The sequence below is a fragment of the Stylophora pistillata genome, chromosome 3, assembly GCF_964205215.1.
Source record: "Stylophora pistillata chromosome 3, jaStyPist1.2, whole genome shotgun sequence".
Taxonomy (NCBI): domain Eukaryota; kingdom Metazoa; phylum Cnidaria; class Anthozoa; order Scleractinia; family Pocilloporidae; genus Stylophora; species Stylophora pistillata.
This window is the reverse complement of record NC_142521.1, coordinates 3,341,898-3,367,536: the sequence shown is the minus strand read 5'-3', so window position 1 is coordinate 3,367,536 and position 25,639 is coordinate 3,341,898. Positions and strand designations below refer to the sequence as shown.

The window sequence follows — 25,639 nt, the reverse complement described above, 5'->3', positions numbered from 1 at the left end:
AAAAAAGGAATTAGTTAACTTGCAATAAACAAGTATAGGCTCAAGTCAATTGCATTCAGTTCCTTGCAAAGCGGTCAATTTACGGTCTTGTCAGCGGGCTCCCTAGGCCACGCGGGTCGTTGAATTCCTTCACGTGCGAAATATGTTTTGCAAATAACCTCTACCGTTGATTTTCTACAACAGTTAAAACGGTAAGATTGTATATCATGGATATGCTCTTTTCTTTTGCCTGTATGTTAATTTTGCTTTAGTGAAGGCCGTTCAGGGATGCGAGGAACCTTAAAAAACGAATGAGCCGTTGAGGTGGGAAATATCCTCGTCGGGAAGTGTAAGTTACGGCTCAGAGTCAAGCTTTGATAAAAACAGTACAAGCATCTCCACAAACTTCACTCACCGTCACTTAAAACGTAGGGCTCGTCGAGTAAAGTAATTTTTAACTTGTCAAACCCTTAATCTATCTCGGCCAGCCATTAAAGCGTGGGAGAGATTCAGTTGCCGACATTTTTCCTGTACATGTCTTTTTAAGGAAAGTTTTCGCCATATTGTTCACCAATGTACTACATGGATCAACGTCGGCTTTACGAACGTTGCCTGACTCCCAAACGACTAAAAAGACATCCCACATGTTTGGTTTCAAAATATTAACTAAATTATACGCTGCCACTCAACTGAATTATCAAAAGACATCATTTAAGTCGAAGCCTCAGACTCTTCAGAAAACCTTTCTTCGAATTGATCAAATTATTGTCCTCTTGTAAACAGTTCCATTCTTAGATGCAGCCGATTCCCTGACCTTATATAACATTTCTGGACTGACCTAACAAAGGCCTTATCAAAGAGTGTAAGAGTCCCTTTCTGTAGCTATTCCGTCCATTTGAATTTGGAAAATTGGACCAGATGGATGATCTTATCTCTGCTTCAAATCGCTTTCAGACGCGGAGAAAAGTAACATCTAACCGTCAATTCCTAGCCTAGAAGAAAATTATGAAGGCTGAAAGTTTCTAAAGAAACTGTGGTGCTGCGTCGGTTGGGGTAACAAGATAATTGGTTATATCAACTAAGGTGAAATTGTAAATTGGCCACCGTAACGAGTCGTTATGGTGGCCAATTCACAATTTCAACTTAGCTGATATAACCAATTAGAAGAAAATTATTCCATATTTGTCAAGAAAGCCATTTCAAGTATAACAGCAGCTTGCAACAAATTCTATGACCGCAACGTTCCTTTTGGAATTACATGTGCCCTCGAAAATAAAAATTCAGAAATAAGGCACCGATTACCAATTGTTGCATCATTTATAACCTAATTCAGAACTAAAAATAACAATAGAACAAACGAAACTGGGCAAAAATGATTAAGAATTTGCTGCAGAAAAATATTTTTGGTAAGCTTCGAGTGTTTTTGAGTATGATAGAAGACAAATAAAGTGACAATAAACAAAATTTTTATTTAGATGGTAATTTCGTCGGGGACGTGACATGAGGCTTCGCATATACTCACATATGTTCCCAGTTGTTCACAATAATTTGAATGCCATGGAATTAGCCAATGGTCGGTGTGTCTGATCTTTCTGAATTCAGAAACGCAGCGGCTGAAGCCATGAAAAATAGATTGTTTTCTCTGATCCGCCCACCTTTCGCGATTGTTTATGCTATATGCTCAGATTGGGTAGCTAAAAACTTGGGAAAATATAAGAGTAATTAACGCTCGAGGAAAAATGTGACTAAATTAAATCTTCAGGCTGTTGAACGTTCTGAGGAGTACTCGTAATTTTGCTTCTTTTCCCTTGTTAACCTGTGCGAAAAACAAATATAAACTATTTGATGTTTTCACAATTTGGTTACAAACAAAAGGCTAAAACTGATGCTGCAGTGACAGCACTGTCATTCTCGCATGCGCTTCGTATGGTGCTCTTTTGTTCTTACCACAGATCTTGACGTCATCTATGATCTGTGACTGTGCGACAAAAGGAAAGAGAGTGGAATCAATTTGTTAATCTAACACAATCCGTTCTTCGGGCGTTGAACATCTTCAACCCTTCCAAAAAGAATGACGTTTTATTAGGTAAGGAAGAGACACTTAAATATTTTCTGCCTCACTGCATATTGTAATCCTTCATAACTAAAACCATTTATATATAGAATTATACGAGACTCTGTCGAGAGGGCAGATTTTCCTAAATTTTTTTTATCTTGAGTCTTTCAATTTGAAAGATCTGGCTGAGCGGACAATTCTATATTTCTAAAACTATAGCTAATTAAAGGTAATATAACATAACAACATAACCTACAAGGAAATTAGTCTTCATCCATCAAGAAAGCATTTTAAGTGTAACAGGAGCTTGCAACAAATTTTATGACTTCTTAGACCTTTAACTATTGCGTCAAAGCTGACAGAAGGACACAACCGATGGTTTCGCCTCGAACCATATAAAATCCCGAGGGGGAAGTCGATTTTTGACCGCAAGCTTCCTTTGGGATTATAAGTACACTTGGAAATAAAAATTTAGAAATAAGGGACCGATTACCAATTTTTGCATCATTTATAACCAAATTCAGAACTAAAAATAACAGTAGAATAGACAAAGCTGGGCAAAAATAGTTAAGAATTTGCTGCAGAATATATACTTGGTAAGCTTTGGGTGTTTTTGAGTATGATGAAAGACATATTAAGATACAATGAACAAAATTTTTATTTAGATGGTAATTTCGTCAGGGATGTGACATGAGGCTTCGCATGTACTCACATCTGTTCCCAGTTGTTCACGATAATTTGAATGCCATGGAATTAGCGAGTGGTCGGTGTGTCTGATCTTTCAGAATTCAGAAACGCAGTGGCTGAAGTCATGCAAAATAAATTGTTTTGTATATAGAAGTATGAGAGAATCTGTGGAGGGGGCAGATTTTTCTCAATTTTTTAATATTGAGTCTTTCAACATGACAGACCTGGCTGAGGCGATTCTATATTTCTAAAACTATAGCTGATTAAAACTTTAAACTAAGATGAGCTTCGTTAGATACTTACTGCAGATGCTTCTCAAATATTGCTCTGGTTGAGCAGAGCTGATTCTACTTCTTGTTGCCTCAGTTACGGTAAAATTAATTTTTTGAATTATCAATTTTTGATTTTCAAGTCGTTTCTGTTGATGGAAATTAAAGGTACGAATCCAGACACGCCTGAATTGTGCGCACCAAAGCTGCAAGGGACGCACCTTATTTTCCTGTGTGTGTATGTGTATGTGTGTATGTGTGTGTGTGTGTGTGTGTGTGTGTGTGCGTGTGTGTGTGTGTATGGAATTCGAATATTTTCTTTTATTTTTTATCCTTGGAGAAGGAAAATGCGATGAATCTTTACCAAGTTATGGCAAATTATCAGAAATATTCGTCTCACTATATTCTAACCACGGTAAGGGTTCTCACGGAGTGAATCAACTGAATATTAGTGGAAATTAACTATCAATCCTCGATTCCTCGCGCAATTTACTTACATTTCATTATTTTCTCAAGTCTCCCTTGACACCTTTGATTCATTCGTACCCATTTCGAGGTGTTTGAAATTTACGCGAGCTCGAGTCTTTAGTCACCGTAAGTTCAGAAGAAGAAGTCGGAACACAACTGTCGCAGAGAATAAGCTCCCGGTGCGACTGAGCCGACTCGACTGAGCAAAATTGTACGTATGTGTAAAGAAATGAAATTGAGAAGAAGGTGCTACGCGATAACAGTAAAATTCAAACTTCCCTTGATTCTGGGGCATGAGGAGATTTTGCGATTCTTCCTAATTTGCAAAATTATTCCATACGTTTGAAAGCGCACAAATTTATATTTTACACCGAAACAACTTCTTGCGAAAACGCTCTTAATTTTTGAAAAGATGTTGCGAAGATAGATAGAGCTAGAAATACGAAAACAGCGCAAAGTGACGAAACCATTTAAGTGCTCTTTATGACCAACATGTGATGCGATTGAAAGATCATTGCGTAAAATGTGAAAGCTAAAAAAAGGTCGAGGTTTGGAACGGTTATTTTTTTGAATTGCTCTTCATTCCTTCTTAATTTTTTCCCTTTCTACAGCGTAATAGCATGGGATATTTTTCAAGTTTCCTTGTCCTAATATGGGTGAAATGGCCTAAAAGTGGAATGATGAAACAATGTCAGTTATTGGAATTTTTTTCGCAACTTGTGACGTGGTATCAGGGCAGAGAAGACAATTGGCTCAAAAAGCTATAAAAAATAGGGCTGGTCACCCCGTATCCTACTTTCTAGTTAGATAAACTTTATTTAGAGAGGATGCCACGGAATAGTTCAAGTCAATAAGCTTGTGGCTCTCTATTTCAAAAATTCTAACAAGCAATGTACGTTGAATTCTGACGTAACTATCAATAAAAACTAGGAATATCTGTCTAATAAGAAGACGATCGAATTACGAGTAAAAATAAGATGTGATGAATTATATGTTAGACTATAAAATGATGCATTTTCTGTTGTAAATTAAGAAGGTTTTTTCTATAGTTGTTCTTAAAAGATTCTGATGATACAGAATTCCCTAGTTCTAGACTTATGCTATTCCAAAGTTTACAGGTAGTGACTGCGAATGATCTACCGCCTTCGGTCATACGATTAAATCTTGGGCAAATAAAATTAGTGTTGCTATATCTTGTAGGACGATTATGTTGCTGGCTATTAAGTATTAAAGAGCCTTCAGTATAAGGGGGTACTTCACGCTTGATAAGTTTGTACGCAAAGCAGCATTTAGCTATTTTAGATTCTTCATACAATGGGAGGCACTGAAGTGTATTGAACAGCTTGACATTAGACGCTTGGTTATCAGCATCAGAAATTACCCTGGCTGCTCGTTTCTGAAACTTTAAAACACGACCTAGACACTCCTTGCTACAGCTAGTCGAGATCGATTGAGCTGACATAAAGCAGGACCGATCCAATCATAGAGTTATAGTACAATAATCAAACACAACAAATATATGAAATTCATATATCTGAACTGCGGTTATAGAAACGTATTTGTGCACGATCCTCGCAGTAAGAGCACTATTTAAGCAATAGTGGAAATCAGACCTGAAAAAATTAAGGCCTGTACGGGATTCGAACCGCTGACCTCTGCGATACTAGTGCAGCGCTCTACCAATAATCTTTGTGTCATGGGTAGGCAAGATCGTATCTTTTTCAATCAAGCCATCTCGTAATTGATCTTTGAGGCGAGACGTTTACCAGTAATGAGTATGGATTTGGTCTTGCTTTCGTTGATCGGAAGTTTGTTGGAAGCTGCCCATTCGGCAATTTCAACAACTGAGGAATTCAAGTTCTGCTCTAGTCTAACAATTGAGCTGTAATTCGCAAAGGAAGTCATCGTTGTATCGTCAGCGTACAAATCAATCGTAGATGAAGTAAGATAAAAGGGTAAGTTGTTGATGAAGACGATAAATAACAAAGGGCCGAGTATGTAAACCTCTACCCTAACCCTAAAAGATATAGCCTGTGTGCAAAACCTCCTTATTAGCGCTGCAGGACGCGTGTTCTCCGCCCACGAGAACATTTGAGACAAGTCGGAAAGAGATTTGTCAGTCTTGCAGACCTCTCTCTTTCCCGCGAGCGTAAAACGCTCATACAGAAGCACTAATGATGAAGGCTTGCCCGCAAGAAACATTAGACCCTACCCTAAGGGCTCCTAAGTTTTGAATTTTTAAACTGAAAATTCTGCCGATGCAATATCAACAGGGGGAGTACGATGATGTGGAGAATTGCTCTTTATCTTCACCTCGCTCTCATGGTGAACTTGGGAACTGCTGATGATCAATGTACGGTCAGAATAGCTCCGTTTGGAACAGCTCTTAAGGGCCTCTTCTTCAAGAAGATAAATGTAATGGGCCCTTACATGTGTGATGTTGAGTGCGAACAAGAACTCATTTGCCAGAGCTATAATTACAATATCGAGGAGAAGATTTGTGAATTAAACAATCGTACGAAGGAGGCAAGGCCTGAAAATTTCCAAGCTGATCCTGCTCGGTTTTACGCCAAACGTTTGAACGGTAGAGGTGTGTATTTTCTTTTTAGAGCATGAAATGATTGTGAGATATTTATCGCTTTCTTCTGTCTTCAGTAGTGTCACGGCTAATTTGCTAGTGGCTATAAGCAAGACGTCACAAGAGGAGAGAACTCAACTTGTATCGATTGCGAATGTCGAACGACTAAGATACTCAGAAAAAAAAAAAAACAAAAACAACAAGTAGAACTGGGAAACATCGGGTCAAAACTGGGTCAAGACAGAATCATATTGTTACACTTTTTCTCTTCACAATGATTCATAAATGATAAATTGACCCACCTCCTTTCGAAAAATACAGTACTCAAAGGCGAGTGCAATTAAAGTTACGTTGAAATATTAGAGATCTTTCGGTGAAGCTTTTTACCGCGAAACGGCTGCAAGGGAGTTATCGCCGACAGAGATGAAGAAACCCGAATAAATTATTAACCTTTTTTAGAAAATACCTTTTTGCAATAATTTGTGCCCTTTTAAAGTTTTTAATTTCATATTTTTTAAGAATAAGCTAAAATTATTTTTTTGTGATTGGATAAAAAAACAAAAACAACAACAACAAGAACAACATTAGGTCATATTTTACCCGTGGAGGTTAGTACAGTCGAACCTCGATTATCCGGATATCAATGATCCGGATTTTGTCTCTTGTAACCTTAACTCGTTAGAAGCTAATTATGGACGCCATATCATGTGGCACGGAACTGCAAAGATCAAGCGAATTTCACAGGAAAATATTCTAGACAGTGGTTTTGTTTCGATCTTGCATGTACACTTTTTCAGCCCTTTCTATTTAAAATTTATGGCAACTTGAAAGCCATGTCCATTTTATCTCAGTTCCTTTAGGTAGTATTCAGGAGTTACCAGCCGAGTCTTGTATAGAAATATTAAGAAGTGAAGACGCAAATTCCAGAGACGGCAAGTATTGGTTGGATCTATCAGGGAATGGGAAGGCACAGAAGAGATACTGCGACATAAACTCTATTGATAAAGATGGTGAAGTATTTGTTTTAATGATTACATTGTAAAACGCATAATAGATAAACAACTTTAAAGAGGGTCCTCTATACTTTTTACGTGAAGGGTGATTGCGGAATTTTTTTTCTTGCGTATCGTGATTTAATTCTATCTCGTCTGCCCCAGGGATCCCATGAGATAGCTAGACACATGCGCATAACCAGTGCTTTTCGCGCGCAAATCAGTTTAGTACGGTGACTACTTATGCGAAGAAAATCTTCTATTTTTACCTTCAAGTTTCTTAATATCGGGTCTGCAATAAGATCACTGGGTAGAAAACACCTAGAATGACTACAACAGGTTTCGAACCCGATATTCAGTGCTCGAACGATGCTGTAGACCAACTTTCACAGAACACCACGGCGGCGATCCTCAGAGGACTTAACGATACTTTGGCACAATTGACCAAAGCTTCAGAAAAGCAGACAGCGACGCTCACCAGTCTTAAAGACGACATCCTCCTTCGTCCTGAATCAGACGAGGAGGCAGAAAAGGAAGACTCAAACATGAGCAATACACAACTAAATAGTACTGCCACGTTAAATAATGTGCTCGACCCTAGCGACTCTTGCGTGCTGAAAGAATCTGCTGGCTCTGACTCAGAAAAGCAGAATGATGTCCTCGAAAGCCTGACTCAGGCATTTGTACAGATCAACGATAAATCTCCTGCCATAACAGAGAACGTTGCCAGTCTAATTGATAATATGGCCTCTGGAGGTCTTTCACCAGAAACGGTGAAGGAAAGAGTTGATAAATACCCTCCACCAGAAAACTGTAAGTTCCTGTGTACTACAACAATTAACGAGGAGGTTTGGGATCTGCTTTCCAGGAGGAGCAGAACAGTTGACCTTGCTTTTCAGAAGGTGCAAGAATTGCTTGTTCAGGGTTTATCATCCCTGTCGATTTTGGGGGACCAGTTGGTAAAAGACCTTCAAACTGGCAAACCCACTGACGTCCGTCAGGTCCTGGACCAGGTCATGGACAGCATTGCCCTTGTGGCTAATGCCAAATGCAATTAGAAACTTAATATGAAACGACGAGAGCTAATCAAGCCCGACCTCAACCCCCCTTTCACAAGGTTTTGCAAAGAGGACATCAAGCCCTCTACAAAGCTATTTGGGGATGAATTGTCAAAACATCTAAAGGATAAGGCAGACGCAAAGAAGGCGGGCCAGCAGATGCAGAGGACCTCTGACACCCGCACATCCAGCCATAACTATCTAAAGGCTGGGAGGCAGAAATTTCGACGCTCAAATTTCAAACCATACCACTGGACATCTACTGGCCAGAAAACATCTCAGACACGCCCTTTTTTAGGGTACAGCCAGGGACACAAGAGTGCCCCGAAAAAACCCAGCCAATCCAACAACAAAGATTAAACGACAACCAGGGGAGGAAACATCCTAAATCATTTATGGATGGGGATTATTTGCATCAAATGGTCCGTATTTTTTCAGCAGGACAGCTGAAGAACCATGTTGGTTCCTGGGAATCCGTCTGCGCGTTATCAGATGCATGAACTGATTAAAAAACGGCCGCACTCTGTCGGCTCAAATTTCGCCAAGAAACATAGGGAAGGCGAGACCGTCGCAGAAGTCGTTACAGTCTATCAGATTGTAACGATATGCCCATCCAGAAAGTCGTAGAATAAGATTAAGCTGTCCATGTATTGTTATTAAAAACACGGAAAAGATGGGCAATTTTTTATCTATGTGTCTATACCCTGAGATGCGAATGCTTTCATCCAAAAAGCTGTAAAGTGAAAATGTTTAGAAATAGAAATCAATCGAAGTAGAGAGATTAGAAAAGGGGTTATTTCAGTACTAGCGGTGCTCTTAAAAAAACTGGAAAATGCATCAAGAAGAAAAAAGTTAGGTTTGAAAACTCTCGTAACTAGAAGGCAAAAAAAGTGGCTTCAAAGCCGTAATACTGGAATTAAATGAGAATATACTCCACTGAGGCGAACTTTAATGTTGTGGTTGGATTTATTCTACAGTCGCCGACTCATGTGGTAAAGTGGCTCAAATAATGAATAGGAAGCAGTTACTGGATGGCGTGTACTTGCTAAAAATTGAGAATGTGGAATTACAGGTAAGCAATGAAAGTAAAGAAAGGGTAAAGCACGATTTGAATATGTACCAGTATTGCAGGTAAAAGTTAAAATAACCAAGCCTTTTAAACCCACCTATGCTTGGCGGTGCAAACAAATTAAACTTCGATGTTCTTTCTTTAATAGGTTTACTGCCACATGGCTGACAACAACCAAGGCTGGACTCTTATCGCTCGATTTTCAAACAGCGATGGCAAGAATTGGATGCGTGACGATGGGAGATGGTGGTATGACCAGCCAACTGCTACTGGAACAACAAATAACCCATCCATGAACGACGATATGATCTCACCAGCATTTTGGTTGGTCAGCGGTAGAGAAATAAAGATCACGCGCAGTGATGACCCCAGCCACACTCCTCTGTTGCAGACCACAGGTAACTGTTTGGGTGGTCAAACATTCCGATCTAAAATCACAAGTTACGGAGACTTTAGAAATGGTAAAGTCTGGGCCAGTGATCAGTGTCTGGGAAATTGTATGATTCAATATGGCGGACAGTACAAGTCAACAGACGGGTTTCAACAGGCTGAGTGCAGTGGAAACATCCAAAGCGCCAACAGGATCGGCTTCTGGTGTGCCTGGGGTACTGGTGATGGATCAGTGATAATGATTGGTGGAGGAGGAATTAGCTGTGGACGTGCTGATCATGGGATTGGAATCACAGAAAAAGACGCTGCTTCTTTTGTTCTCCATGGAAGCGGTAAATATGAATCTGAATATGACTTTGGTTATAAGGCTAACACAGGAAACGCTCCATCACAGTCCTACTCGTTGAACTTATGGATCCGCTAAAAATAATCAGGCCTTTAATTTTTGAAACTAAGTTCAGAACTGAATAACTTTGTGGAGGATGAACTTATTCATTTAATGTCACATCGTAATCCAAGTTAGAAGAGCAGTTTAAATGGTCAGTAATAGCGCATCTTTCTCTTCTCGTAACAAAGTGAAAATAACTTCACCATCACCTTGGTCGCAATGCTTTAATCTTTAAACATTCTGTGATCTGTTCAATCAACAAACTAACTGCCTTTAGAACTTTTCGAGAAAATCGAATTCAGTAGAATTACTTTAAGTCAGACTTACAACTCATCGATCCTTCAAGGAAAAGGGAAGTACTAGTTGACGATTGTTTATTGATGTCAGAGATAAAATATGCAAGATATGTTAAATTGTTTAATCAGTCATTTCATTAAGAGTTTCTGAAACTATATCGCGTACTTCGTGTTTTATTAGATTGGTAGAAATTGTTAAATTACAAGATGAATAAATAAACGATGTGATAAATATATAAAACGCTTTGAAATGAAGAAAAGGTCTGAGGTTCCTTGATGTATAGTATCCACCGACAGTTTGTAAAATACGATGAATATATGAAGTTCATATATTTTGAACTGCGGTTTTAGATACGTATAATGCACGATCTTCGCAGTAGAGAGAGCTATTTATGCAATAGTGAAAATCAGACCTGAAAAAAAAAAAAAAAAAAAAAAAATCAGGCCTGTATGGGATTCGAACCACTGACCTCTGCGATACTAGTACAGCGCTCTACCAATTGAGCTAACAAGCCAACTGGGAGTAGGCCGTTAAGTTGATTCGTAATAAACCCGTGATGATAAATCAGATACGATGAATATATGAAGTTCATATATTTTGAACTGCGGTTTTAGATACTTATGATGCACGATCCTCGCAGTAGAGAGTGCTATTTATGGAATAGCGAAAATCAGGCCTGAAAAAATCAGGCCTGTACGGGATGTACAGTAGCAAGTAGGATAAATATTGTAAGGAATATACAACCTTTTTTAGAGACACGTTTCGGCATGCTTATGCCATTTTCAATCAATGAGTAACTGAACTTGAGTAGATGAATAAAATATTTACAGTATGATGTAATACAAAAGCGAGTACTAATTACAGCGTGACAACAAACATGAAATTAAAGTTGTGAACTAAAATGCTAGAAAAGTGTTATAATGCTGTAATAGCGCTGCGCGCCAGGTCTAAAAATAGATATGTCATCTTTGGATCCCCCGCTGGTTTAGGACAAACACTCGGAGTCTTTACAAAGACTTGTATGCGAAACGTGTCAGAAGCAAGACTATTTTCGCTCAAAAAATGCTCTAACTTTCTAAAATGGTTGCAGCTAGGCATTTTTGTTTGGGTACATGTAAGAGTGACTCAAGATATCCAGAAAGATTGCCAGATTCGCTTAATCTGCCTAAAGAAATGCTTAAAAACGGTCGGAAAGCCTTCATACCGTTCCCAAAGCCGAAGCATGCATGACTTGGAACTTTGTCAACGCCGGGTAAATGCGTGTTCTAGAAAGAATTTCTCAGTTGATAGTGTTAACTACAATACTTATATTTGTGCTGTACACTGAAATCCTTGACAAAAGCCTTTTCAAACCGCTTGTTTGGAAACGTTACATAGACGATGATCTTCTCGCTATGGAGTACAAACAAAGCAACAATAGAACGTTTCATTGAAAAAGCAAACAATCGTCATCCAACAATCAAATTTACGGCTGAAATTTCCGATAAGGAAACAACATTCCTGGACACTTACATCTATAATTATAAAGGCGAACGTTCGAAAAGGACGCAATCCTTGATGTGCGTATTCATTTTAAACAAATTGAGACATTTCAGTATACACACTATAGTTCCTGTCACCCACAAGGAGTTAAGAAAGGCTTAATAAAAGGAGAGGCCCTTAGACTTCTCAGAACAAACTCCTCTCAAACAATATTCGAAGAGAAAGTTGCAAATTTGAAAGCGCATTTGCAAAAGAGAGGCTACCCAGAGGCTCAAAGACATACTCGTGAGGGCCAAACTTTCAATAGGCTATTCAAAACACGCGCTGGGGAGTCGTGTAGGCCTGTCAACCCCCTTTTTACATTGAACTGTTAGATCCTTAAGTTTCACGCGATCGACTTTACTTTCCTTTAGTATCGTCGCCTGAAGCTATTTCCCATCATCTATACTTGAATGAACTACATAATGTTTTCCCGACTTGACGCAGTCACGAACACGTGCGATGAGGTCTGCTCATTTTCCGCTCAATTTCAAGCCTCTACACTTTAACCAACGCTTCAATTGTGTGTTTGTATAGTTCTCTTGGCCTTGCTCGAGCTTTGAGCCAGGAACAACGTCGTTTTGATTTAAAATACGAGCTTTAGAGGCGTTTGAACTAGAGATGGGCGCATCATCGCCCATATTCATTTACTCGAGAAGTCTGTTTGTTTGTCTTAATCGCTCTAGGGGGTCAAAATTTCGTGACGTCACAAACGCGCAGCGCCATTGTTTGTTAGGTTCAGGTTTGATCTTATAAAAAAGCTTCTTTGAGTTTTAAATCAATTGAGTTGTTGGCAAAATCCAGAATGCTAAAGCAAGAAAGGGAGTATTTGTTCTTACAAGAAGGAGATGTGTTAAAATGCTTAACAATATGCGAGTTTTTATCGCTTTCCGTGTGCTCTTTTATCCTAGTAGAGAAGTGGCGACTAGTTTCGCCAATATAACGGGAGTTACATCCCGCACAAGAAAATCAAAAAGCTACCATGGATTTTAGAGCATCAGGAGTACGATCTTTAACACTGAACATTGTTACGGTATTTTCCAAACCGCCAGAAAGATATAACTCGTACAACTCAACTACTTTATTGACTGACGTAATAACTACGAAGCGATATCGACAACCAGTACAATAACTATCTTTTTCACTTAGCTACGGAGCGATATAAATACTAATACAATCAGTATCCTTATAACTTAGAGCCCTTTACAAATAATATCACTTAAATCTCAGTGTACTACCGCACAACTCACAGTTCTCTTGAAAATCTTTAACAAAATGTCGACGTCCGTAATTCTTTCTCTCACGTAGCCTTCCACACGGCTTTCAATTCCAGTAAACAACTCTGTCCGGCTCTCGCTCCTCTGGGCTCTTCGCAACAGCAGTTATAGCTCACTAAAAGGCCTTCCTCTTTAAGCTAGCGTGACTCCTTATATATATTTCAGAAAAGTTCTAAAATGTTCTAGAGATCTGTAATATTGCTATTTTTAGAAATATTACACTATGATTACATCATAACAAAAATATGCTGAGTCACGGTTCTAGAAGGTTCTCCTTAAAGTTCTCGCTTAGTCATCATGACTAAATGTTCCAGAAACTTCTTCGTTCTATTTTTAATAATTACGTAACGCAACGCACTCTAGAAAAATATGGGCGCTCTCCATAACAACATGTTTTTAATTTTGAAAGAAATGAAAACTAGTTTGATATTTAGGTCCGATTTACAGAAGCGCTTAGTGAGTTGTCGGAGTTTAAGGTTCGCTATTTTAGAATAATAGCCGACAAAAGGCAGTTTAAATTAAAGTGCCCCTGAGATCAAAATTTTCGTACATCATTTTTTTCCATTTTCATGTTCAGTGTGTCTCCTTCACCTACTCTGCCAAATTTCACTTTAGACCGAGCACCAAAAATATCTTTTTTCGGGCCGTTAAATTCACGATTTCGCTTCCGCCATTATTTGATCATGTTCCGGAAGTTGATCGCAAGACTCAGAGGAAGTGACGTCAAAGGCTCAACGCGAAAATCTTACATGGCAAAATGTCAAGCAAACATAACAGAGTGCTTTACTGTATTCTTACAAAAACTAAACAAAAATTACTGGGCATCGATGCGTAATTCAAAGCTGAAGTAATCATGCAGGCCATGCTGCAGGTATTTCTCTCCATCGGAGCCTTGCAAGTAGATCAGAGCGGGAAAAACGGATGCGATTTGTGCGACCTCGCCGAGTAAACTTCAAGAAATATTTGCGATCTACTCCGAACACTTCTCGGAAGATTGTTTCGAGAGATCTGTGTACTTTGAAGGATCTAGGCGAAGAATTCTGTCGGGTTCAGTGCCTACCGTTCAAGAAGAGAAGGGAGAAGAAAAACCGTCCTCAGTGCGATCTCGTCGCCGGAAAGCGAAGTCTACGAACCTCCATGGATATTGTCACCTTCACGTATGAGCTCATCAATATCCACCTATACCAACTCTCTGGCAGAATACCTAACACAAAGGAAAGTACTTGGTGAACATTGTAAATAAGAATGATAAAATAGCCGAATTGGGGATTGAGATTTCTGACCTCAAAAAGCTCACTTTTATACAAAAGAGATGAAAAATATAATTGTGTGCTCTGATTCTAAAAAAAACTGGCTTTAATATCAGCGAAAGCAGAACAAACAGCTTAAGACACAGAGTGTAAAAACACTTTAAAATGTAGGCTTGCAGCCAAAAAAACCGAGAAAATGAAAATTTCTTCAAAAACCTGTCAAACTATCAACCATCTGACAGCCAAGTCAGCGTGCTATCAAAGGGTCTCAAATTCATCCCAACGCCCGTAACAAACGAATTTAAAATCGGGCCAGCTTTTGCTAGATTTATTCGCAAGACGAATGCGCCTCCGTTACACCTTTCGCGGACAAAACAAAGAACCACTTCTGTTTCATATCGAACTAAATGCCACCGGCTGAGTCTTCTATCGCCCTTCAGATCTACTTGGGAAATTGTCATAACGCTACTTGCGGACTGCATCTAAGCCAAAAAATACTTTGTAACGCAATGAGGTCACGGCTCTAAAAGAGTTGAAACAAACTCTGCTTTAAACCTCACCGAGGCAAAACAACAATAGTCATCATAAATAAGACAAAAAAAAACAAAAAAACAAAAGAGGCCAAAGTGCAACCCAACAACAGAGTTCACTTCAAACCTCTCAAAGCACCGATAGTAAAAAACACGTAGGAAAGGGTTAATGAGATCATTGACCAAACGCATCGGGGAAAACACATTGATGGCTTAGAAATGACTCTCACAAACTCCCAATTTCCGCCTTCGGATACACGATTAGCCATTGCCGAAAAATATTTTTACTAATCACCCGATCATTTCTTACAAAAAGGGAAAATCCCTTACGACAAGCAAAAATACAGTTCGAAGGCGATAAAGCGATACGACCACAAAAGCCACATAGAGAGTCCGTGCCGTTCTGTGTTTATCTTTTTTCGCATGGCAAAAATTCATCGTTTGTCACCGCAAAACTATCCACAGAAGCTTCAGATGGTTTCTGGGACAATTCATCGTCTGAAAAAGTCGCCATTTCCTGACTGACAACGAAACAGTTCTCAAAAAAGTAATATGTGTGATTCTCTGTGCAACGAACAAAGAGAGTTGTGACAAAGCAAAGCATAAGTTTCTTGAGCCTTTGACGTCATGATGACGTTTTTGCGAGCTCGGCTGGAACATGTTTTCAGCAATGGCGGACGATTTTTGGACGACTTTGAAGCGGTAAAATTTGGTCATCGAAGGTTTGTTTTGAGTTTTTAATGGCAAAAAGGGTCTTAACTTGACCCAATTCAATACTGTGTGAACAATTTAGGCCAAAATAAAATGGTCAATTTTCGTCTCAGGGGCACTTTAACGTGTATTATTGTCGTCAATGTTCCGGCTATTTTGAGAGGAGGACCCGTCAAGATACCGCTTGAAAGTTCCTTCAATAATATGCGAAGGAAAAGAATTACGTTTTAAAGTGTCGGAACGTTTCTTAAGATCGTTTTGAAGACCGGAAGAGGTGTTGTTGATTTTGTAGATACGGTCAATAAGAGTTTGGATAAGGCCAATTTTGTAGCATGATGGAATAAAACTGAAGAAATTTGTTAGGAGACCAGTGTAGGTTTTTTATGAAAAACTGAAAAAACACAATCATTCGAAGAGTCGTCGATAATTATATCGAGAAAGGATAGTTTACCATCATGCTCTTTTTCGAAAGTGAATTTTATGTTGGGGTGCCGTGAATTAATGTAATCAAAAAATGACATCGCATCCTGTTCATTGTGGAAGACACAAGAAGTGTCGTCAACATAACGCCTATAAAGTAGAAGGCGAGTCAAATGGTTAAAATTATTTAGCCATGTTTCCTCGTGGAAACCAAGAAAAAGATTAGCTAGGATGGGTGCTAAAGGAGAACCCATCGCTACCCCATCAACTTGATCATAAAATTCTCCATTAAAAAGAAAATGAGTCTCAGCTGTAGCGAATGAAAACAGTTTCTTAAGGTCGGATTTTTTTATCGAAAATTTAGGTTCATGCTTGAAAATAAGATCAACAGCAATATCGATGGTTTCATTTAACGGAATATTGGTAAAAGACTTTCAACATCAAAGGAAATGAGATACTTGTTGTTAAGATCGAAACTGCTGAGCTCTTCAACAAAAGAGAATGAATCTGTGACCGAATACTTGTTAGGTAAAAGTGGGGCGAGAAGAGAACTTAAATACTTGGCTAAACTATAATTATAAGCTCCAATAGAAGATACAATAGGTCTAAGAGGTGGTTGATTGTGATTTTCACGTTTCTTATGTAATTTGGGAAGGCCATACAATTTTGCTGGTTGTGAACCCTTGGGAAAAATCTTAGTATATGTATCATTATCAATAGAATGATAAAAGAGCATGATGGTAGACTCTAATTTCTTAATATATTTATCGACAACTCTTCGAATGATTGTGTTCTTTCAGTTTTTCATAAAAAAACCTACACTGGTCTCCTAACAAATTTCTTCAGTTTTATTCCATCATGCTACAAAATTGGCCTTATTCAAACTCTTATTGACCGTATCTACAAAATCAACAACACCTCCAGTCTTCAAAACGATCAACTTTCCGACACTTTAAAACACAATTCTTTTCCTTCGCATATTATTGAAAGAACTTTCAAGCGGCATCTTGACGGGTCCTCCTCTCAAAATAGCCGGAACATTGATGACAATAATACACGTTACTTTAAACTCCCTTTTGTCGGCTATTATTTAAACAATAGAGTGTTTCTGTCGAGGAACTATCGCCTGATAGTTGCCCCGCGGAAATTTGATGGTCTTAAAACAAATATGCTAGTTTTAAGAACATCAAATTTCCAAGGGGCAACTATCAGACCGATAGTTCCGAGACATAAACACTATTGTTTTTATTGTTCACCGCTAAATTTTCTCCCGCGCATACAGCTTGACACAAATTTCAATAATTCGCAACCGTAGATTGGCTAAATAATACGTTATACCTGTCAGAATTGAAAAGTCACTGTTTTCCGAACTGCCTAACTTCGCGGCTGTCAAACTATTCAAAACTTTTCACGGATGAGTGCCATCAATCCAGGTATTTTCCGCGGACGGGCACTATCGATCCGGGTATTTTCCGCAGGCGGGCACTATAGGCTGTTAGTGTCTCTCCACGGATGAACACTATCGCGTCACGTGATCGATTTAAACCAATAAGAACCGGAGAAAATTTAGTAGTGAACTATAATCTAAAATAGCGAATCTTAAACTCCGACAACTCACGAAGCGCTTCTGTAAATCGGACCTAAATATCAAACTAGTTTTCTAGTTGGTTCTTTCTTGCCACGGAGTCTACTTCTGAATCTGTCAAGTACTAGGGAGTTTAAGCAAATCACTACGGCTGGCGCTGCTACGGCTATCGTGGTTGACGAGGCTTGGGGAGAGTACGTCGCCGTAGCCCGCCAAAATTCAACTTTAAGCAACGCGAACTACAAACCTAGTACGGCTGAGAAGTTTAAAACCAATAAGCGTCTTCGCGATAATTTTTGCTCATCTAAAATCTCTAAACGACTTCGTTCAAAGAGACGAGGGATTTTATCTTACTTTGGTATGAGCAAGGGATTCTTAACGATGAAGAACCCCTGGTTTTGTACGAACAGTACAAGTCTCCAAGCTTAGACCTACCGTACAATGTACATCCACTTTTCGATCTGGACGAGATGGAAGATGATGAATGCCTTGCTGAATTTGGAGTGAAGAAGAGAGATATACCTGCACTCGCAGAAGCGCTTCAAATCCCAGACTGGATTACCTGTAATCAGCGGAGCAAAGCCGAGGGCACAGAAGCCCTTTGTATGCTGCTAAAGCGCTATGCTTACCCTTGCCGGTACAGTGATATGGTACCACGGTTCGCTCGTCCTGTCCCTGTTTTGAGCATGGTAACCAACGAATTGCTCGATTACATCTACACAGCTCATAGTCAACGAATTATCAATTGGAATCCTTCATTGTTGAACCAACCAGCTTTGCAAACCTATGCCTGAGTTATCTCCCAAAGAGTGTCACCATTACAGAACTGCTTTGGTTTTGTTGACGGAACAGGTAGGCCTATTGCGAGGCCTGATAATAACAAGAGAATTGTCTACAACGGTCATAAAAGAGTTCATGCTCTAAAGTTTCAGTCTCTAGTTCTGCCAAATGGGATTATTGGACACCTGTATGGCCCTGTTGGTAAGTACTTCTGTTCTTGAAGTTTCCCTTACATGTAAAAGGTGGTAGTCAGTGGCAGATCCAGGTGCTCATGAAAGGAGGCGGGGTGGGTCTAAGGAGGGTGGGACCTGCCCCTAAGACTGGTCAAAAGTGTAAGTCTAAAGATAAGTATTGTTTTCACTTGAGCTTTCTTGCTGACTGAATATTGCAGGGGGATAGGATGCATGGTAGGGGGTGAGGCTAGTCTGTGAAATATGGGAATCTAATTATTCACTAAGTATTGACATAGTTAACTGCAGATATTAAACATGATGTTTTTTCAATTTTTCCTAGAAGGAACAAGACATGATATTATTGCATAAGGATGTATTTTTGGCTGCTCTTTGTTTCTAACCACCACCGACTTACAAAAAGTTTCATTGAGAAAGATCCCTGAAGATTTCATTTTTGTAAACCCTTTACATTAAATAATTCTGCATGCAAAAGGTCAGAAAAGGTACATGTAAATACACTACAGTTAAATACATCCCAGTAGAGAAATCAAAATGTAACACCATAAATTTGACTTGAGAAAAAATGATACTGAGTTGTAAATGTCGTTTCTAAAAACAGGGAGACTCCCCCCCAATAAACAGGTGAGCCTATTTAATTTTCATTCCAAATCTCCACTAGTGCTACATGCGACATCCAAAATTAATCAGTGCAAAAGAAAATTAAAATTCAGAGTAGATGGTAATTAAATGCGTTCTTGTCTGACCAGCTGTTAATAGATTCCAACGTTTGGAAAAAAAATTGTAAGCGATCCTGTGCACAGAGTGAATTAAAATATTTAAGTTTACGTGTTGTAAAATTGCCAGTTTGGAGCTTATAAACACCAAAGCAAAGTTTCTACACGGTCCTTCATAACCCTCGTCATTCCTTGGCTTCAGCTATTTGAATTTCAAGTAGTCTTTGAGGTTTGAAAAGGAAAAGTTAGACTTTCTACTTACGCATTTCTCCTGCGGTTCGCTGCGTTCTCCATGCTTCAATCCTTCGATATACGTGGCTGCAAAAATAAAGGCAGATTCACTCGGTAAGGAACAGCAAGCTTGATAAATATTCACGATAAGCTATTTTTAAAGATGTTAAGTGTATTCCAAAAGTTAAAATTGCTCAGGAGAATGTATAAAGCGAGCAAAGAAGCGAGATGAGTTCACGTACCACAGACTACTCCGAAACCTTCCCACTCGCGTAGAAGGATTTCCCGCTACTGCTGGATGAGAACCACTGACATGCGCAATGACTCGTTTCTGGACAATTTTACTTCCGGTAGCCGTAGCAGCGCCAGCCATAGTCATGATTTGCTTAAACTCCCTACCGTGTGCTTCATGGAGCGCAACGTGGAGTACACATTAAACAAACTCACGCGCAGGCGTTCATTTCATCACATTAACTCATTCAACATTATTTATAGCAAGTCTGCCGGCGATCAAGGATTGGCGAAGGGGGCAGGCTCGTGAGGCTGGGAGCCCCTAGTCATGAACTGGCACGTGCAGCGGGAACACTCAACTATAATGTCGTTCAAGTTTAGGAACTGAAGTGGGGAAACTGGTCCGGCAGCGGTGTTCTCACTGAGCAGTCCTTTTCAGGATCCACTCTGCTCACCCCATCAGGGGAGGGGGTTAGAAAAGGTGCCCAAAACATTGCCTACTTTATTTAATCTGCCTGGGAGGCCGCACCCAGGGGAGCACCACTTACAGCAGTAGGAAAAGAAAAGAAAAATTTAAGACATTAAAATTTGGAACTTGGAACATAGGCACATTCATGGACACAAACACGAACAGGCCAGAAAGAAGAAAAGCATTCGTGGCTCGAGAACTAAAGAGGTTTGACTTTGATATTGTTGCCCTCAGTGAGACCAGGAGAGCAGAAAAAGGCTAACTTAGGGAAGAATAAGGCAACTACACTTTTTTCTGGAAGGGTAAGGCACAAGATCAGCCGGGAATACATGGAGTAGGTTTTGCCATAAGAAATGACCTGCTTACCAAACTGACTGAACAACCAGTGGGAATCAATGAGAGACTTATGACCTTAAGAACTGGCTTGGGAAGAAATCAGAATGGAACAGTAATAAGTTGAACAGTTAATAAGTACAATCGTTGCTAATTAGTGTACATTGTAGTGTGACCGTAATATATGCAGAATGCTAGAAGGTATAAAACTCGTGAATTTTAGCCCTACATTTTATTACTTGGATTAGTGTGGGCGCGAATAAAGAACTTTGTTTTTACAAAACCGAGTAGTTAACAGTAATAGTCAATAGCTGACAAAGTGCTATGGTATGCAAAGCATACTCTTCGAACTCAGAGAGTAAAATTCGTAGAGCTAGCATGTGCTGTCGTGTTGTGATGTTGTGTAAAAGGATAGGCAGCCATTAAAGATAAAAACCGATGGGAAGAAAACTATTATTACACGTTATTACACTGGCGACGAGGATTTATTGAGCCCGTGGTTGTTAAATACCGCTTTAATTCTGCCGCTTGATCCCATGACGATCAAAATTCTCTCGCTCACCAATGGCAAAAGCGGTTCAAAAGCATCAAAATAGTATCCGACGCAGCTGACTGCAAAAGCAACAAACAACGCTGATTGTTTCTCCTTACTTACCCCGCGGCATCTAATATTCAAGACGCCCGTTGACAAATGACCAAGTCATACTTGATGCCATAAAGCACTACCATATTGAGTTTGAAGCTAATACCCCCGTCCAACCTCACCCACCAAAACAAATCCACTTCTCACCTGGTAAAAGGGACATAATAAGTGAAGAAATATCTACACTTCTCCGTAAAGGAGTTTTGGAACAAACTGAATATGTAGAGGGGGACTTCCTCCCAACTGTATTTGTGCGGCATAAAAAAGATGGCAGCTACAGAATGATTTTAAATCTCAAACCTCTTAATGAATTTGTCTCGTACCACCATACCAAAATGGACACTATTCAAACAGCTCTTAAACTCATGCGTTCGGGGTGCTTTATGGCTTCAGTTGACCTTAAGGACGCATACTATTCTGTCCCTGTTGCTAAAGAGGACAGGAAATATTAAAAATTTGAGTTGCAAGGGAGTTATTATGAATACACATGCCTACCCAATGGCCTCGCTTGTGCCCTCAGGCTGTTCACAAAAATTTTAAAACCTGTTTACTCTCATATCAGATCAATGGGCCATCTTTGCATGGGGCACATAGATGACTCTTTCTTATTAGGATATGACTATGCTGCTTGTAAGAGGAATGTCCAGGACACGATTGACACATTCCAAACCCTGGGATTCGTAATTCATCCTGTGAAATCAGTTTTTATTCCCACACAAGAAATAGAATCTCTTGGGTTTTTACTTAGCAGTATTCTTATGACAACTAGACTTCCCCCTGCCAAAACTGCACGTCGCGTACGTATAGCCTGTCAGAATTTACTCATCTACCAAGCTTTAGTAAAACCTCACTTTGATTACCGTGACATTGTTTGGGGTAGCTGTGGGAAAACGCTACGAGACAAACTGCAGAAATTGCAGAATAGAGCAGCCCGTGTGTTGACATTCTCTAACTATGATGCTGATGCAACTGAGCTACTCGAGTTTTTAGGGTGGAAAAATCTTGCACGCCAGCAGGAAATCCATAAAGCCACCATGATGTTTAGATGTCTGCACGGGCTAGCTCCAAGGTATCTATATTCAAAGTTTACTCGGCGTGACTCTGCTTATGACCTCAGTGACTTTGAAAATAAGCTTAATGTTCCACTACCACGCACTAATTATTACAGAAAAAGCTTTAGCTACAATGGCGCCACATTATGGAACAGTCTACCACGCGATATAAGGAACACAGAGTCTCTGGGGTTATTTAAACGTAAGATCAATGACATTCTTTAAGTCTAACGCACGGCATTCACGGAAAACAGCTTTAGTGTTATAGTATGTAGTTTTAATTTTAAATATCTTAGTGTATGTGATATGTATTTTTATAGGCTTATGAATTGATCGTGTTTAAATAAAGATTAAATAGAAATAAATAGAAATAAACTACTCAAAACTGAGGTGACCATCAGAGAAACTGCCCACGTCATTGACTTGATAGTCTCAAGTCTACCTGCAGTGCAATTTGGAGAATTGTATTACAGAAATCTAGAAAAGAGTAAGGTCCTTGCACTGCAGGCTAGCAAGGGTAATTATGGTGGGCCATTACATTTGTCTCAGGATGCCAAAGTAGATTTGTCTTGGTGGACAAATAATGTGGACTCTTCTTTTAAGAAGATTGTTCAGCCTAACCCTGACATGACCCTGACAACAGATGCCTCAACTAAGGGCTGGGGTGGCAGTGTATGAGGAACAGAAAACTCGTGGCCCTTGGAGTTTGGAGGAGCAAGGGTTTCATATTAACTACCTGGAGCTCAAAGCAGTTTGGTTAGGTCTCAAGTCTCTGTGTCATCACGTGAGACAGAAGCATATTAGGATTCAATCTGATAACACTACTACAGTAGCTTCTATCAATGCAATGGGGGTATCTAATCTGCAAATTGCAACAACATGGCCCGTAAAATTTGGCTGTGGTGTATTGAAAGGGAACTTTGGCTCAGTGCCAACCACATACCAGGCTCCATCAATGTAGTAGCTGACTCGGAATCTAGAGTATTCCACACCTCTACTGAATGGTCTCTACATCCAGATGTGTTTGATCACATTAATGAAATGTGGGGCCCTTTTGCAATAAATGTTTTTGCTTCCCGATGTAATTTTATAATACCTACGTATGTGTCTTGGAAACGAGACCCTAATGCAAAATGTGTAAATGCATTATTCATGCAATGGAAAGAACATTATTTTTATGCTTTTCCACCTTTCAGCCTGATAGCATTTTGTCTGCAAAAAGTAGAACAGGATCAAGTTACTGGTGTAATCTTAGTCCCTTTCTGGCAGACACAACCTTGGTTTACAACGCTCCTTCACCTTTTAATAGACAACCCAGTGTTGCTGTCTCAGCTGGACTATCTCTTGACACAACCTCACAACAATGCTCTACACCCCCTTCGCAAGCAGCTAAAGTTGATAGCTTGCAAGGTCTCGGGAAAAGCCTCCAGCAGCGCAACATATCAGAGAAGGCTGCAACAATCATCTTGCAGTCATAGTCAGATGGGACGCAGAATCAATATAAACTGTACATCAAGCAATGGATTGACTTTTGTTGTGAACGACAGGCTGATCCCTGTAACCCACCTTTAACCTCAGTATTGGATTTCTTGGTCAGCCTCCATGAGAAGGGCTTGAGCTACACTACCATTAACACTGCTCGTAGTGCCATATCAACAATTGCCCTTTCTGAAGACCAGAATACTATTGGTTGCCACCCACTTGTTTCTAGATTTATGAAAGGCATATACAAAGGCTCACCACCCGTTCCACGGTACCACTCGACTTGGGACGTTCAACCAGTGTCAAATTATCTGGCTTCCAAAAGCCCTGTGGATGGCCTTGACCTCAAAATGTTGACCCACAGGCTGATTATGTTGATAGCTCTGGTGTCTGCACAAAGAGGACAGAGTCTTCACATCCCTGATATTGGACCAGGCTGTATGAAAGAACTTCCTGATGGTTACGAGTTCCTGCTTACTGCCCATATCAAACAGAGCAGGCCAGGCTACAAAGCACCTACAGTTGTTTTGAGAGCATACCCAGCCAATCTATCCCTTTGTGTTTGTACTTGCTTAAAAGATTATCTTAAGAGAACAAAGCCTCTCAGGGGTATGGAAACTAAACTTTTTGTCAGTTTTACTAAGCCATATAAACGGGTGTCCAGAGAGACTCTTTCTAGGTGGCTTCGCACTGTCATGATCTCTGCCGGGGTAGACACAACAATATTTAAGCCACACAGTACACGAGCAGCAGCTACTTCAAAGGCTAAAACAGCCTCTGTTCCAATCCAAGAAATCCTGTAGACTGCTGGGTGGTCATCATCGAAATGTTTTGATAAGTTTTATGACAAACCTGTGAAATCCTCCACATTTGCTTCCGCTATTCTCAAGACTGTTTATTCCTGAAATTGGACTTGTTGGCAAATGGTTTTTTGTACTACTAGCCTTAACGAAACATTTTCTAGACAGAATCTTTATTTAACATTTATGTTTCTTGACATTACTTTAATGTTACATACACCTGCATATGGTGTTTTAGGTTCCAATTGATACATAGATTGTAATACCTACATCACTCATTGCTCCTTTCCTCATGTTTTTTATTGTGGGGAGGATACTTATACCCTCAGTTGATATTTGTCATGTAAATCTGTTTGACTTACTACGTTTCAGTTAATAAACTGATTACAGTGATTCATCATTCAGTGTTTGTTCCTCATGTGACTGTCTTGGCTTTGAAATCTCATGGGATCCCTGGGGCAGTGCTGACGAGATAGAATTGAAAAATTAAACGAGACTTACCTGTAAGTTGAAGTCTGATTGGAATTCTATCGAGTCATCAAACTGCACCAAGGGATCACATGCCCACCCTTGGGCAACAAATCATACTTACATTTGATTTTACCCACCCATTTATTTGTAGTGCTATTGACATTACAGTTCTTATACAATCTACTTCATGGTGATCAGACTGTCACATTCGGCTGTAAATACTGGTTATGCGCATGCGTCTAGCAATCTCATGTGATCCCTTAGTGCAGTTTGATGATTCGATAGAATTCCAATCAAACTTCAACTTACAGGTAAGTCTCGTTTAATTTTTCAATTTTTTTTTTTGTATTCGAGAATCGTGGTTGAAGGTAATAAGATCTTTTCATGTCCACGCAAACGGATTGTTTAATTTAAACGCGACTCGTGAATAAGGGCTGAATTAGCGTGATTCATGAAACATTTTGTTTTGCGTGATGAATATCCGGCTACCTTATGGTTTTGGAAATGTATGTATTGTTCTAGGATGTGGTTAGGTTTTGAGAGGAGATGGACTTGATATGGATCAATGTAAGTCATAAAACAGACAACTTATAGTTCTTAAACAAATAAAATGAGACTCCCGGTTAGCTCAATTGGTTAGACCGCTGGACTGCTGTGCGGGAGGTCGAGGTCGATGGTTCGAGCCCCGGCCGGACCAACACTCAAGGTCTTAAAA

General features: G+C 39.6%; 1 protein-coding gene and 1 pseudogene across 1 annotated transcript; both read left to right on the top strand.

Moving 5' to 3' along the window:
* The first annotated feature begins 1,685 nt into the window (after positions 1–1,685).
* Positions 1,686–11,133, top strand: LOC111343914 (uncharacterized). Its single transcript, XM_088753699.1, has 5 exons — positions 1,686–2,065; positions 5,733–6,049; positions 6,889–7,047; positions 9,065–9,159; positions 9,305–11,133. Exons 2-5 carry the CDS (start codon positions 5,743–5,745, stop codon positions 9,968–9,970), a joined length of 1,227 nt encoding a protein of 408 aa, XP_088609825.1. The 5' UTR covers positions 1,686–2,065; positions 5,733–5,742; the 3' UTR covers positions 9,971–11,133.
* A 6,862-nt stretch (positions 11,134–17,995) lies between these two features.
* LOC148734119 (uncharacterized) lies at positions 17,996–24,471 on the top strand (annotated as a pseudogene).
* The last annotated feature ends 1,168 nt before the right edge of the window (positions 24,472–25,639 follow it).

Coding starts and splice junctions, on each gene's coding strand:
- LOC111343914 (XM_088753699.1), top strand. CDS start 5,743: ATGATGTGGAGAATTGCTCTTTATCTTCACCTCGCTCTCATGGTGAAC. Junction 6,050..6,888: donor CAAACGTTTGAACGGTAGAG/GTGTGTATTTTC, acceptor ATTTTATCTCAG/TTCCTTTAGGTAGTATTCAG. Junction 7,048..9,064: donor AAACTCTATTGATAAAGATG/GTGAAGTATTTG, acceptor TTTATTCTACAG/TCGCCGACTCATGTGGTAAA.